Genomic DNA, 15,470 nt, shown 5'->3' with positions numbered 1-15,470 from the left:
GTTCTGTTCGCTGAGCTGGAAGTTTTTGTTGCAAACGTTTCGTCCCCTGGCTAGGTGACATCATCAGTGCTTGGGAGCCTCCTGCGAAGCGGCAGGGACAGACCACTATAAACACCGGAGGAAACATCAAAGAAGCGCTTCGCAGGAGGCTCCCAAGCACGGATGATGTCGCCTAGCCAGGGGACGAAACGTTTGCAACAAAAACTTCCAGCTCGGCGAGCAGAACCACAACAACGAGCACCCAAGCTACAAATCTTTGCACAAACCTAGTTCTCTCTGTATTCCATGTGATTTAACCTTGCTAACCAGTCTACCATGAGGAACTTTGTCAAATACCTGACTAAACTCCAGTAGATCATGTCCTCTTTGTTACTTTTTTTTTAGATTAGATTACTTACAGTGTGGAAACAGGCCCTTCGGCCCAACAAGTCCACACCGCCCCGCCGAAGCGCAACCCACCCATTCCCCTACCTTTACCCCTTACCTAACACTATGGGCAATTTAGTATGGCCAATTCACCTGACCTGCACATCTTTGGACTGTGGGAGGAAACCGGAGCACCCGGAGGAAACCCACGCAGACACGGGGAGAATGTGCAAACTCCACACAGTCAGTCGCCTGAGGCGGGAATTGAACCCGGGTCTCTGGCGCTGTGAGGCAGCAGTGCTAGCCACTGTGCCACCGTGCCGCCCCAAAAAACTCTTCAAAAAAACTCATTACACTCTTCTGGCATAGGAATCCTCAGTAACCATCTAGGTGGTCTAAACTAGGATTAGTAAATTCTCCAGGCAGAGATCTTAAATTGTGATGTTCTTTCATTCTGCTCACGTATGTTTGAAATGATCTATCAAAATTAAAGTAACAGGTGAAGAGCTGAAGTTAGTTTATGGGAAAACATATTGTTTTGCTCTGTCCTGCAAATCCAGAAAGTTTACAGAAATCAGAAACTGCAAATGACATCATCAGCCTTTTTGTTCATGTAATTTTTTTATTCTCACAGATTTGCAATGATTATCTCATTAAGCGAGGGATTGACAGCAGAGAGATTCTGATTCTGCTGAGGAATTCTGTTATACAGGTACATTTATATTCTCATTAAATAATTTTGTTCAGAGACCCTTCCTTCTTTGTTGCTGAAACATCAGTTTTAATTTCTGTTGCATCACTGCCAGAATTATTATGATGTTGCTTACATTGGAATAAGCGCATGAACTACATGAAAAGAGGAATTAAAGTAATGCTTGAAATATCATAGTTATATTGTTTATTTTACTGCTTATCCCCTCAACAGACCACAGATTTTGGAGATTATTAACTTTGAGACTCATTTGATGCTATGGTGATATCATCATTTTCGATTCGACATTTCTTCTTTTGGCTTCTCCCAATTACCTTGAAGTTACCGCAATGCCAGTTAATCACCCTCCTCCATCTTCCCTATCAGTCAATTATTCCCCTTCCTATCTTGATGCGATTAAAGTTTTTCTACATCTTTCCATCTGGTCTCAGGCCTTCCACTTTTCCTTCATCCTGATAGTTCAAGCTCCAGCATTCATTTCACTACATTCCTTAATCTCTCCATCAGAAATGATTGTATCACTTCAAAACATTCATTTGATATTCTCGTTCTCAAAATTATAAATCTATGCTAAATCATATGTCATGATTATGAATAATATATACTTGTGTTCTCTAAGTTTAAATGAACTCAGAGCTTGCAGTTTGTAAATCAGGTGCTCACTGATTTACATTAGGAACAACAGCATAAAGTCGACCCCAGGTCTATTAGCAGAGGTCAACATTATCAGTTCCCAACATGTTTTACACTGGTTGAACATCCTCAGATTTTGAAACCTTTGGGCAGAGTTTTACAATTTTCCAATGGCTTGGCAGACAGGCAAGGAGGAGGTGGAAAATTCAATGTAATACCATGGGTGCCTTTTCCAATGTCTGCCCACCTGTCCCATACATACTGCAGTTTTACTCCCAATTAGTGATGTCTTTTAATGGCTCAATCACTCTTTGGCCAATTGAGACTTTTGACTGAAGGCAGAGAATGAAGCCAGGTTTCAAGCTGCAGATGTCATTCCTGGGGTTACTATCAAGAAAGGGAGGATAGCTTTTTTTTATGGGCCTCATGGACACTCCTGAGATTCCATTCGCTCCCCAAGGAATTGCCTCTCTGATTCTCCCAGCCCTGCCCTGATATTGCTTCATGGTCGTTGCTATCCATGTACCATTTCACACTGCTGTCTTGTGTGGCCTCCTATCATGGACTTGTTGAGGATCCTCATTACTCTATTTGGCTTCTTATTGGTGTTCTAAGAGGGTGATGCTGTGCCAGCAGTGCACATTGCTATTACTGGTGCTGCTGGGACTAGAGGGCTGTTGGCCAACTGATTGTCCAGAAGATCTCCGAACAAGGACTTCCTTCTCTGATAAAATGATAGATGTCTTCACCTGAATCACTGTCACTCTGAGTGTGGGGCAATCTGCTGGAGTGGGGCCTGATTCACTATGGTCCTTATCACTGGTGGTGTTGGGGTGAAGGGTGAGGAAGAGACCCCTCTGGCAAAACGTATACTCTGTCAATTAAACTTAGTTAGTGAGACAGGAGCAATCATTAACCTCCTGGTAAAAGGCCCTCTTGGTGACAGGGATCAGAACATGATAGCATGTAAGTTCAATTTGAAAGGGAGAAGTGTAGGCCCATGATTATTGGTGTAAATAAAGGTAACCAAAAGGATATGAAGGTGGACTACACGAGGGTAAACTAGGGGAAGTTAGGTTAAAAGGTAGGATTGGGCAGTTGCAGTGGCAAAATTCAAGATTTAATCACATGAGAAAGAAAACTCCTTGTATAGAATGCATCATCTGTGGTTAAAAAAGGATATTAAGAATGGTATTAAGTTGAAAGTAATAGTATGCAAATCAGCAAAGTTGAGTGGAAGGTCAGAGTTTACGTACCAGAAAATAATGATTAAAAATATAATAAAGACTCAGAAAGTTAGATAGTAATATTAAAAGAAACAAGACTTTCTAATGATTTGAATAGGAAAAGATTATCTAAAGCTAGCATTGCTCCTCTAGAAAGTAGCCAAGAAAACTGATGATTCTGACCAAACAAATGGTGGAGGCTTTGGACAGAAATTTTATGTTGGTATTCATGATAGAGAGATTGCAGCAGCCAGCAGTACAGAGGTATCTGAGTGTTCTGCTACATGCATCACAGAATGTCAGTCCATAGGTACTGCAAATGATCAGGAAGGCAAATGGAAGTCTGTACATTTATTGCAAGGGGATTGGAAGATAACAACATGGAAGTCTTACCGCAGGGTGTTGGTGAGACCACATCTGAAATAGTGTTTATATAGTTTGGTTTTGTTCAGAGGTGGTGAAAGGTGGTGCTAAAAGACTACTAGTCTTTATCTTTTATTTGGACAGTTAACATGTGCAAGATGACCTTATGCAAGTTGATTGATTTTGTGAGAAACGAAGGTCACTCACTTCAATAATTTCATCCGAGACTAGATTTGAAGTGATCAGTATGTTTATTATATGCTTGCAAGTGTGGTGCCTAAAATAGACTGGCAGAGTTTAGCAAGTACGTTTCTTATATAGGATTCACCACTCCAAACCCGGTGCCCATTACTATTGTTTATCTCTTGCCTTATCCAGCCTTGTGCATAACAAAGTGCAAGTTTTACTTGGCCATTTCACCACATCCTGCTGTGGTCCATTGTTAGGTATACCCTCCTTCACTGCCATCTGTTTCCCTTACTTGTAACATTTCCTCCCATTCCTCAACCATATTGAACCTTATCACCTTTTAATTGGGGTTTGTTTTTTTTGTTTTTGCAGAATTGGGAAACAGATGCTTATAACTACTGTTTGTACAGGCATATCTGGCTTAACCTACATCCTCACAGCACCTTATCTATTTGTCTGTAACATCTACCATTGTTTGCAGGCACGTTTCATTCTTGTATGCACATTTTAGCTAATACAAAAACAATTATATAGTTACTTCACATAGTTTTCATTCTTGTTGACTCAGCTCTTGGTTGAAACAATTATACACTGGTGGGAGTTCATTTACCTTGCATAAGTAATTATGATTGCAGAAGTAACACTACTTTACCTATATCCCACAATTTTAATATAATGATCATCAGATTCAGGGTCTGCTCATTGCAGCTTATGTTTTGAAATATATTAGTTGCTCTGACTTCCCACTCAAGCCCTTCCATAGATGAATGACATTTGCAATCAAGGCCTGATCAGGAAATTATGGGCCTGCATATCTGGATTTTCAGCTCCTGCGCTTAATTATTTGAGAAGTCAGGGGAATGGCAACCACCATTTTCCAAGTTCTTACTCTCCAAAAACACTAATCCTCGCTGGGAGCAACAGAATGGGCTCCAGTGCCTTGAACAGCCGCAGTGAATGTATACATTAAAGTGGAGACCAAGTGCAGACTTTACTTAAAGCTGCACTCCCTACTTTAACAATCCTAGAAAATGAGTGAAAGGAGACAATAACCGAATGATATGCAGAATGAATTACATTAGAATTTGCCACACTTTGTGCAATGGAACTTTCATTTGTGGCATCTAATAAGTGAGTGATCAGATAGAGTAAGAATGAAGATGATGCTAAAAATGGCACTAGTCCTCAGCCTGATGAAAGGCTACAAATTTGTTATGCCACATTCTTCATGCACAACTCTGTACCAAGTAAGCCAGGTGCTGCTTCTTCAGAGAATTGCCTCTTCCCACACAGTTCTGTTCTCAGCATTATGGGCCACCTGTGTAGGAAGGAAAGAGGCATATGTAGAAATTCACACCAATGGAAGGGGATATAAAATTAAATCAGTTGTTGTGCAGGCAGCCGTTGGAATAATTATATTAACATGCGTCTTTGCAGCTAAGTTATTAAAATGTGCTGTTTCCAGTCAAGTTATCAGCAATGGGAAAACTGGTGATTTTTCAAAGGTGCCCTGTGGTTAAATGAAACTGTGAGGTAAACATAGTAAAGTGGCAGATGGTACAGAAATCGTGAAAGATTGCAATAAGAAGCTATAAGAATTGAAAGATTCTTCATTCACAGCTACAAGACATTTTAGATTACTTTTCGTACTTTGTGGCAGATCAGAACGAGTTTTTAACTTAATAATGTTAGCTCTGTAGTTCCACTGAAACCAGCACAATCAAAACCAAATATCATCAAAATGTTGGGTATAGCTCTTTCAGTCAGCGAGTAGCCTGCAGGACACTTTCTACAGGGAAAGACACTAAAGAGGGCCTGCCATGCATGTAATAGAAGCTTTTACAGCGAGCAAATTATGACCTCTGCGGCATCTTTGGTGTATATTCTGCAAACCTGGACTGTGTAGGTCCAATACTATTCTCTGTTAATCACTCAGTCATGGCGATATACGTCCATGACAGGATGGTGAGTGGCTTGGAGGAAAACTTGCAGGTGGTGAGGTTTCCAATGTATTTGTTCTCCTTGTCCATTTATATGGACATGATTATAGGTATGCAAGTTGCTTCTTCAGTGAATGTCTGCAGTCCATGTTGTAGATGGTACACACTGCTGCTATTGAGCGTCAGTGTTGGAGGGAGTGGATGCTCGTGGATGTGGTGCCAGTCAAGTAGCCTGTGTTGTCCTGGATGGTATCAAGTTTTTGAGTGTTGTTGGGTTTGCACTCATCCAGGCAAGTAGAGAATATTTCATCACACTCCTGACTTGTGCCTTGTAGATGGTGGACAGGCTTTGGGGAGCCAGGAAGTGAGTTATTCACTCCTCTATTCCTAGCCTCTGACCTGCTGGTGAAGCCACTATTTAAATGGTGAGTCCAGTTGAATATCTGGTCAATGGTAACCCCCAGAATGTTAATAGCAGGGGATTCGGTGATGGTAATGCCATTGAATTTCAAGGAGCAGTGGTTAAATTGTCTCTTATTGGTAGCGATGGCAAATTTACTTGCTACTTGTCAGCTCAAGCCTGGATATCATCCAGATATTGTTGCATTTGAATATGTATTGCTTCAGTATCTGAGGAGTCATGAATGGTGTTGGATTTTGTACAATCATCAGCGAACCTCCCCACTTCTGATCTTATGGTGGAGGGAAGATCATTGATGAGGCAGCTAAAGATCGTTGGACCTAAGACCTGAGGAACTCCTGCAGATATGTCATGGAGCTGAGAAGACTGAGCTCCAACAACCATGACCATCTTCCTATCTGCTAAGTATGACTTCATTCTGGATCAGTGTTGCTGGAAGAGCACAGCAATTCAGGCAGCATCCGAGGAGCTTCGAAATCGACGTTTCGGGCAAAAGCCCTTCATGCTTTATTCCTGATGAAGGGCTTTTGCCCGAAACATTGATTTCGAAGCTCCTCGAATGCTGCCTGAATTGCTGTGCTCTTCCAGCACCACTGATCCAGAATCTGGTTTCCAGCATCTGCAGTCATTGTTTTTACCTAAGTATGACTTCAACCAGTGGAGAATTTCCTGATGAAGGGCTTATGCCCGAAACATCGATTCTCCTGTTTCTCGGATGCTGTTTGACCTGGTGTGCTTTTCTAGCACCACACTGTAGACTCTGATCTCCATCATTTGCAGTCCTCACTTTCTCCCAGTGGAGAGTTTGCCCAACTTCGCTAGCGTCTCCTTGATGTCATAATCGGTCGAATGCAGCCTTGGTGTCAAAGGCTGTCACTCACTCCTCCTCTCTGGAATTCAGCTCTTTTGTCCATGTTTGAACCAAGGCTGTAATGATGTCAGCAGCTGAGTGGTCCTGGCAGAACCCAAACTGGGCATCACTGAGCAGGTTATTGCTGAGCAGGTGCTGCTTGATAGCCCTGTTGATGACACCTTCTATCACATTACTGATGATCGAGAGTATACTGAAGGGGCAGTAATTCACCACTTTGGATTTGTCCTGCTTTTTATGTACAGGACATACCTGAGCAATTTCCCACGTTGTGGGATACATGCCAGTGTTGTAACTGTACTGTAATAGCTTGCATAGGGGAGTGGCAAGTTCTGGAGGACAAGCCTTCAGCACTATTACCAGCATGTTGTCAGGGCCCACAGCCTTTGCAGTATGCAGTACCTCCAATTGTTTCTTGATACTATGTGGAATGAATCAAATTGGTTGAAGATGGGTATCTGTAACGCTGGGGACCACTGGAGGAGGCTGAGAGAAATCAGCCATATCTTTTTGCACTGATATGATGGGCTCTTCCATCATTGAGGATGGGAATGTTTGTGGAGCCTCCTCCTCCAGGGAGTTTTTTAATTGTATGCCACTATTAATGCCTGGATGTGACAGGACTGCAGAGCTTTGGTCTGATCCAATGGTTGTGGGATCGCTTAGCTTTGTCTGTCACTTGCTGCTTAAGCTGTTTGGCATGCAAGTAATCCTGTTTGGTGGCTTCACCAGGTTGGCATCTCATCTTCAAGTATGCATGGTGCTAATCCCAGCATGCTCTCCTGCACCCTCCATTGAATCAAGGTTGATTCCTGACTTGATGGCAATGGTTAAGTGGGGGATATGCCGGGTGATGAAGTTACATATAGTGCAGAGTACAATTCTGCTGCTGTTGATGGCCCACAGTGCCTCATGGATGCCATCTTGAGTTGCTAGATCTGCTCAAAATCTGTCTCATTTAACATGGTGATAGTGCCACAAAATACAAATTCTCAATGTGAAGGTGGGACTTTTTCACCACAAGGACTGTGCAGTCTTCACTCTGACCAATAACTGTCCTAGAAAGCTGCATTTGCAACTGGCAGATTAGTAAGGATGAGGTCAAGAATGTTTTTCCCTCTCGTTGGTTCCCTTACCAACTGCTGCAGACCCAGTCTAGCAGATTTGTCCTTTAGGATCCAAAAGGATCATTCGGTAATGCTGCTGCCAAGCCACTCTTGGTGGTAGACATTGAAACCCCCACCCAGAGTACATTCTGCACCCCTACATCCTCTGTGCTTCCTCTAAGTGTTGTTCAATATGTAGGAGTGCTGATTCATCAGCCAAGGGAGGAAGGTCATGCTGGTAAAACAGGACATATCTAAGGATGGCGATGGTGGGACATTGTAAGGTATGATTCTGTCAGCACGTGTCAGACTGTTGTTTGAGTAGGCTGTGAGGCTGTTCTCCCAATTTGGCACTAGCCCCCAGATGTAAAGAGGACTTTGCAGAGTCTGACAAGGCTGTTTTTGCCGTTGTCTTTTCCGGTGCCCAGGTCAATGCTAGGTGGTCTATCCGCTTTCATTTCTTTGTCCAGTCTTTGTAGCGATTAATTCAATGAATGGCTTGCTAGGCTATATCAGAGGGCAGTTGAGAGTCAACCACATTGCTAGGCTCTGGAGTCACATGTAGGTCAGACCAAATAAGGATAGTAGTTTCCTTCCCTGAAGGACATTAATGAACCAGCTGAATTTTTCCGACAATCGACAACAGTTATCTGTAGATTCTTAATTCTCAGTTTTTTAAAACTGGAAACTGGATTCACATTCCACCATCTGCCACAGAGGGATTTGAATCTGAGTCCCTAGAACATTAGCTGAGTTTCTGAGTTAATAGTCAGGTGATAGGCCATCAAATCCCTCCACCCCTTTCATTTTGTCTTCAAGTCAACATGAAAAACCAGAGGCTGTCTGCTTGGATACTAGGCCCAAGGCTAATGACTTTTCTCCACCTCCTGATCAGACAAGGCACGACATGAGAGCAGTGCGGCACAACTCTGTAGGTTTCTTGTTTATTTATTTCAGAACTTGTTTGTAAAAGATTTTTCTTTTGTGTGTTTTATCACAAAAGGAAAGATCTTTCAACTTCCTTCTTTATGACTGTCACAAATGCGTTGTGTTGTTAAAGTTGTACTGGAAAGCCATTTGGTCTTTAGCCTTTATCGCAATATTGTCGTCTAAAGGACTTAGTAATCGGATGAAGCAGATGGATAGCAAGATGGGAAACTGTGGAGAAACATGGCATAAGATGGTACCCTAGTGGAACCAGAGCTCAGTAAGTAATCAATCAGCCCATCTGGATTGCAATCATCTTGGAAGGCATCACCTCCTCCCCCTGCTATTCCCAGTCCCAATGGCTCCGCCCTTAAAAGAGCAAGGTGGTGAATGTCATGGCAATTCCCCATGACCTTAAAGACTGACTCCAGTGAGTACTGTAGGGCTGTACCTTAGCAGCCCAGCCCCTAGAATATTGCCTGAGGATTCAGTGATTGCTTCACAATGTTCAGCCAGCCAGTAACATGGGTTCCGCTTCACTGAAGACGATGAATAATCAAATGAGCAGGAAGCACAAAGCTTGTGTGAGGTGGACTGAAAGAAAACCACAATGCCTATACATCAAGAACCAAACTGATTGTTAGCCTGAATCTGTGAGGAATGTTGGAAAACATTTTCTGTCAAGATTTATAGCACACAAACAGCTTTTTACTTCAGCAGCCATAAACAAACAGGATTTCTGCAGACTTGCTGTGATGAAGATAAAGGAAGGGGACAGGAACTGGGAGGGACAGGAGTTTTCGGTTCAAATGCAAGGAAAACATTAATTACTGAAGAATTCTTTTCAAATAGCCACATTACATTGTAATGATAATTATGACTTTTGGAATATTAGTTACATTGGACAACATGCCCTGCTTGGTTATTTTAGTGCTAAACATTGAATGGGAAAGTTAATTTTTTTGCTGTCTATATTATGTGAATAACTTCAGTTTGTTTCTGGGCCACTACTTTTCCTCTGACTCGGGAAGTTGCAAAATGACAGAAGGCAGCAGAGACCTGACAAACATTTGCTGCCTGAAAAGTTTGTTTACTTTAGGAAGGGTCTTTATTTGGCTCAGTCAACTGCTTTTCAATTGATTTTTATAATTTTTGACCAATAATGATTTAATAGTCTTACCTCCATCTCATATGAACACTGGGTGTCAGAGATACTGTCATTTAAACACATGACGGGAAATTTGTTGTAAATATTTGCTCCTCCCATTCATTGGTATTAATAATGTTTTTGATAAACTGATTATACACCCACATTTCAGCAGAAAATACAAGAACAGGCAAGTGCAATGCAGAGGGCTACAGAATTATTTTCAAAATAAATTCCTGCACATTTCCCTGGAGGAGGATCAAAACCCCTGCTCAACGAGAGCAAAAAAAAAACAAAGTCCTCAGTGTAACAGTAGGTGAGAATCTGGGAATGTTCTGCTGAATTGTTAAACATTTTCAAAAGGGTATATTGTGCAGTTGGTGCAGTACCGCTATATGGCAGTTGATGGTGCTGATGGATTTCATAAATGTTTTTATGTCCATTACAATATTAGCACAAAATCTAATATATAAAGACCACTTTTAGATTGCTATTAGTCCCTTCCGGTACTTCTACAAGGCCCTACTCTTTAAAGACAAAAAGAACCTGTTGACCTATTGTGCTTGTTTAAGCTGAACAAAATAAGCAACAGATATTGTCTGGTTCATTCCTCTGGGTAATGCCTTGATCAGAGTCAACCAACTGATTTAAATTTAAGTAGGCGAAAGTGAGGACTGCAGATGCTGGAGATCAGACTCAAGATTAGAGTGGTGCTCGAAAAGCACAGGAGGTCAGGCAGCATCTGAGGAGTAGAAAAATCGACTTTTCGGGCAAAAGCCCTTCATCAGGAATTTTCTTGGTTTAAATTTAAGTAAAGCTTGGCAGTTAACTGTCATTCATTCCCCATGGCAATATCTTCACCAATCAGAGTCCACTTGCCAACAAATCAACATTCTGTTCTTCCCTTTATATTGGTATTCTTGTGAATTGTCCTGACAAATGCACAACGAAAAGCTTTAACAATTTGTGAGATTTTTTTGCAGCAGCAGCACTCAAGTTTTGTTGTATCAATTACTGTTTATTACAGCAAAGCTATGTGCTCCATGTTTCATTTGTCATCCAGGTTTAAGTTTGAACAGCAGGATTTTCTGTGTCTCAGGAAGTCTGACAGATAACGAGAGACAAAAAAAACATAGGACTTAAGAGGAGGAGTACACCATTTAGTGCTTCAAGGTTGCGCTAACGTTCAATTAGATCATGACTAATCTGGTTCTGTTCTCGATTTCATTTCACTGCCTCTGTCTCTGTCCTGTTACCTTGATTCCCTTGTCTATCTGAGTAAGCCTTGAATAAGTTCAGTGACCTAGCCTCCATTGCTTTCTGGAGAAATGAATTCCATGCCTTTAATGAGCCTTCAAGGGAAAATATTTTTCTTCACCTCTGTCTTAAATGGTAAACCTCTTATTGTTAAACTGTGTCGACTCATTCTAGTCCTCCCCATAAGAGGAAACCCCCTCCCGGTATGTGCCGTATTAAATCCTCTTGAGATCTGATCTATGTTTTAATAATATCTTGTCTCATTGTTCTAAACGCCAACCTATCAAACCATCCTTCATAAAATAAGCTCTTCATCCAAAGAATGAGTTAAGTGATCCTTTGCTGAATGGCTCCAAATTCAGTGTCAGTGTTTAAGTAGTAAGGAGAAAGAACAGTACACAGCACTCCAGATGTGACTTCAATATGGCACTATACAGCTCCTGTAAAATTTCTCTACTTTTACATTTGTTTCCTCCCACAGGTGTAGATCAGCCATGCTGAATTGCCCATAGTGTCCAGAGATGCACAGGCTAGGTGGATTAGCAGATTGCCCAATGGGAAATACAGACTTACAAGGATAGGGTAGGGATGGTGGGTCTGGGTGGAATGCTCTTCGAAGGGTTGATGTGGACTTGATGTGCCAAATAGCCTGCCTCTGCACTGTCGGGATTCTATGATGATCCTATCATACCCAGAACTCTCTTTCTCAGAGCTCTGCCATGTCTCTCTATTTAAATGGTCTTTTTCTTTTCTATTCTTTCAAAATGGATGAATTCATATTTTCCAATATCATACACCATCTGCTACATTTTTGCCCACTCACATAATCTTCCTCTCTCCATTTGCAGATTCTCTCTACTTCACTGGATCAAAGAATTGCTTGGGTGCAGAAAGAACCCAAATGGTCCATTCTGCACCGGTTCGCTAAGCAATTTCACAAGATGCCAAACTCCTGCCTTTTCCCCTGCACATTGTTTCCACTTAAATGATCATTTAGTGCTCTCTTGAATGCCTCAAATAGTGGTAGAGATGTACAGCATGGAAACAGACCCTCCAGCCCAACTTGTCCATGCCGACCAGATATCCTAAATTAATCTAGTCCCATTTGCCAGCAATATCCATTGTAAACTCTTCCTATTTATATGCCCATTCAGATGCCTTTTAAGTGTTGTAATTGTATCAGCCTCTAACATTTCCTTTGCAGCTAATTCCATATATGCCCCACGCTTTGTATGAAAAAGTTGCCCCTTAGGTCTCTTTTATATCCTTCCACTCTCACCTTAAGTCAATACCGTTTAGTTTGGATTCCCCAACCCCGGGGAAAAGACTTTGGCTATTCACTCTATCCATGCCCCTCATGATTTTAGAAACCTCAATAAAGTCATCCCTCAGCCTCTGATGCTCCAGAGAAAATAGCCCAAGCCTATTCAGCCTCTCCCTTTTGCAAAAAACCCTCCAGCCCTGACAACATCCTTATAAATCGTTTCTGCATCCTTTCAAGTTTAACAACATTTTTAATTCAGCAGAGAGATCAGAATTAAATGCAGTATTCCAAAAGTGACCTGACCAATCTCCTGTACATCTGCAAAATGACTTTTTTGAACCTGCTACTTTTACACTTCTGGGCTGTGCAATCCATTCTCAAACTGTCTGCTGTGTGATGTTTCTTTTCACCTCATGTTTGCTTCTTTTGCAAAAAGGCTTTAAAACTCTGCCCATTAGTTCTTGATCTTTTACACATGGGAACAGTTTCTCCCTATCTACTCAGTCTAGACCACTTGGGATTTTGTAAACTTTGATCAAATCTCCCCTTAGCCTTCACCTGTCCAAGGAAGGCAATCCCAATGTTTCAAATCTATCCTCATAAATGAAGTTTCGCATCCCTAGAACCATTCTTGTAAACCTCATCTGTACTCTTTTCAATGCATTCGCTTTCTCCAAATGGCGTGACACCCAGAGCTGTTCACAATACTCTAGCTGAAATCTAATCAGTGTCTTTTACAAATTCATATAACTTTCCTACATTTGTACTCTATGCCCCTAATAATGAAGCCTAGAATACATTGGCAATGGATAGTCTTATTATAGGACTTATAGGAATTATCCATTCCTTCAAGGTGCAAAACTCAAAAAAGGTAAGCCAACGGTGACTAACAAAGGAATTTCTGAATTTTATCAGATTTAAAGAAAGGGCTATCTTATTGCCAGAAATAGAAGTAAATGGTTTTTATAATACAATAAATGAGGAACAAGAAGCTGATAAGGAAAGGGAGAACAGAATGTGAATGTATTTCAGCAAAACATTTAAACATAAACTGTAAAAGCTCAATAAAAAGGAAACAATTATTTAAAACATAGGTGGTTCCATGACAGGGCGAGTCAGTAAAATGGGGGATAGAGAAATAGCAGAGAAGTTAAATGATTACTCTATGTCTGTTCTTACTGAGGAAGATACAAGATATCTATTAGAAGAAGGGATCCAAGTGACTGAGGAGAACGAGGAATTGAAGGAAATTAGTTCTAGCAAGAAAACTATACTGGAGAAATTAATGAGACTAAAAGTCATTAAATCCCCAAGACGTGAAGGTCTCTCTCCCATTTTAAAGGAGCAGGCTACAGATGGTCGATGCATTGGTAGTCATTTTCCAAAGTTTTATGGATTCTGGAATGTTTTCTGCAGATTGGAAGATAGCAAATATCACCAACTACTTAAGAAGTGAGTCAGAGAGAAAACAACAAATGGACCTATTAGCCTTCTGTCAGTCATAGAATCATTGAATCCCTATAGCCATTCGGCCCAACAAGTCCACACCGACCCTCCAAAGACTATCCCACCCAAAACCCATTCCCCTACCCTATATTCACCCGTGACCAATGCACTTAACCTACACATCCCTGAACACGATGGGCAATGTAGCATGGCCAATTCACTTAACCTGCACATCTTTGAATTGTGGGATGAAACCGAAGCACTCGGAGGAAACCCACACAGACATGGGAACAATGTACAAACTTCACACAGACAGTCGCCCAAGGCTGCAATTGAACCTGGGTCCCTGGCACTGTGAGGCAGCAATGCTTACCACTGGGCCACTGTCATGGAGAAGGTGCTAGAATCTATATAAACGATAAACAGACACTTGAATAATAATAATGACTGATTGGAAATAGTCAGCATGGATTTGTGAATGGAAAATGCTGTTTGATGAACATATTGAAGTTTTTTGAAGGTGTTACTAAAAAGATTGATAAAGGTGGCCCAATGGACATAGTGTACTTAGATTTTTAGAAAGGTTTTGATAAATTTGCCAGATGAGACTGTTAGGTTAAAGTACATTGAACCGGAGATAGTGTACTCGTGTGGATTAATGATTGGTTTACAGACAGAAACAGAGAGAAGGAATAACTGTGTCACTCTCACATTGGCAGGCTCCAGCTGTTCACAATATATATCAATAATTTGGGGGTGAGAACAAAATGTAATATTTTAAATTTGGTGAATGATACAAAGCTAACTGAGAATGCATGTTATGAGGAACATGCAAAGTGGTTTCAGGAAGATTTGAACAGGCAGTGAATGGGCAAGAACATGGTAGCTGGAATATTATGTGAAAAAAAATGAGGTTATCCACTGTGATAAGAGGATTGGATGTGCAAAGTATTTCTTAAATGGCAGGAGATTGAATGTACAAAGGAACTGAGGTGATCCTGCACACCTTTTAGCATACTTCTTTGTATCAAATTATATCACCTCATACTTTTCCAATGAATTTCATCTGCCACCTATCCAGCCACACTCACAATTTAGCAATGTCTTTTTAAGGCTCCGACACTTTCCTCTTCACAGTTTACAAATTTTCCAAATTTTGTCTCATCCATACACTTTGAAATTGCCCCTGGCAAACCACTGGGAAAAAGTGAGGACGGCAGATGCTGGAGATTATAGTCGAGAGTGTGGATTTGGAAAAGCACACCTGTCAGGCAGCATCTGAGGAGCAGGAGAATTGACATTTTGAGCATAACTCTTCATCAAGAATGAGGCTTGTGGGCCAAGGGGGCTGAGAGATAAATGGAAGGGGGTTGGGGTTGGGGGGAAGGTAGCTCTTAGAAAAGTAGCTGAAATGCCTTCAGCACTGTCTCTATCAGGTGAATGGGGGTGAGGATGAAGGTGATAGGTCAGAGAGGAGGATGGAGCGGATAGATGGGAAGGAAGGTGGACAGGTAGGACAGGTCAAGACGACAGTGCCAAGTTGGAAGGTTAGATCTGGGATAAGATAGGGGGAGAGGAAATTAGGAAACTGGTGAAATCCAC

The 15,470-nt window shown here is 41.4% G+C and overlaps 1 protein-coding gene across 11 annotated transcripts in view; it reads left to right on the top strand.

Annotated features, from left to right (window-relative positions):
• Window positions 1–15,470, top strand: part of LOC122561108 (kinase non-catalytic C-lobe domain-containing protein 1) — a 351,506-nt gene that overhangs the window by 111,747 nt on the left and 224,289 nt on the right. For all 11 annotated transcript variants that reach the window (XR_006314907.1, XR_006314906.1, XR_006314909.1 and 8 more), the window contains one exon: window positions 1,001–1,078. Coding sequence is in view for 7 of the 11 variants with exons in the window: in XM_043712542.1 (XP_043568477.1) it covers window positions 1,001–1,078 (78 nt within the window). In the remaining 4 variants the exon portion in view is untranslated. The remainder of the gene's footprint in view (window positions 1–1,000; window positions 1,079–15,470) is intronic.

This window comes from Chiloscyllium plagiosum, chromosome 22 (genome assembly GCF_004010195.1).
Source record: "Chiloscyllium plagiosum isolate BGI_BamShark_2017 chromosome 22, ASM401019v2, whole genome shotgun sequence".
NCBI classification, from domain to species: domain Eukaryota; kingdom Metazoa; phylum Chordata; class Chondrichthyes; order Orectolobiformes; family Hemiscylliidae; genus Chiloscyllium; species Chiloscyllium plagiosum.
Note: the sequence above shows the minus strand (reverse complement) of the source record. Positions and strands in the feature narration are given on the sequence as shown.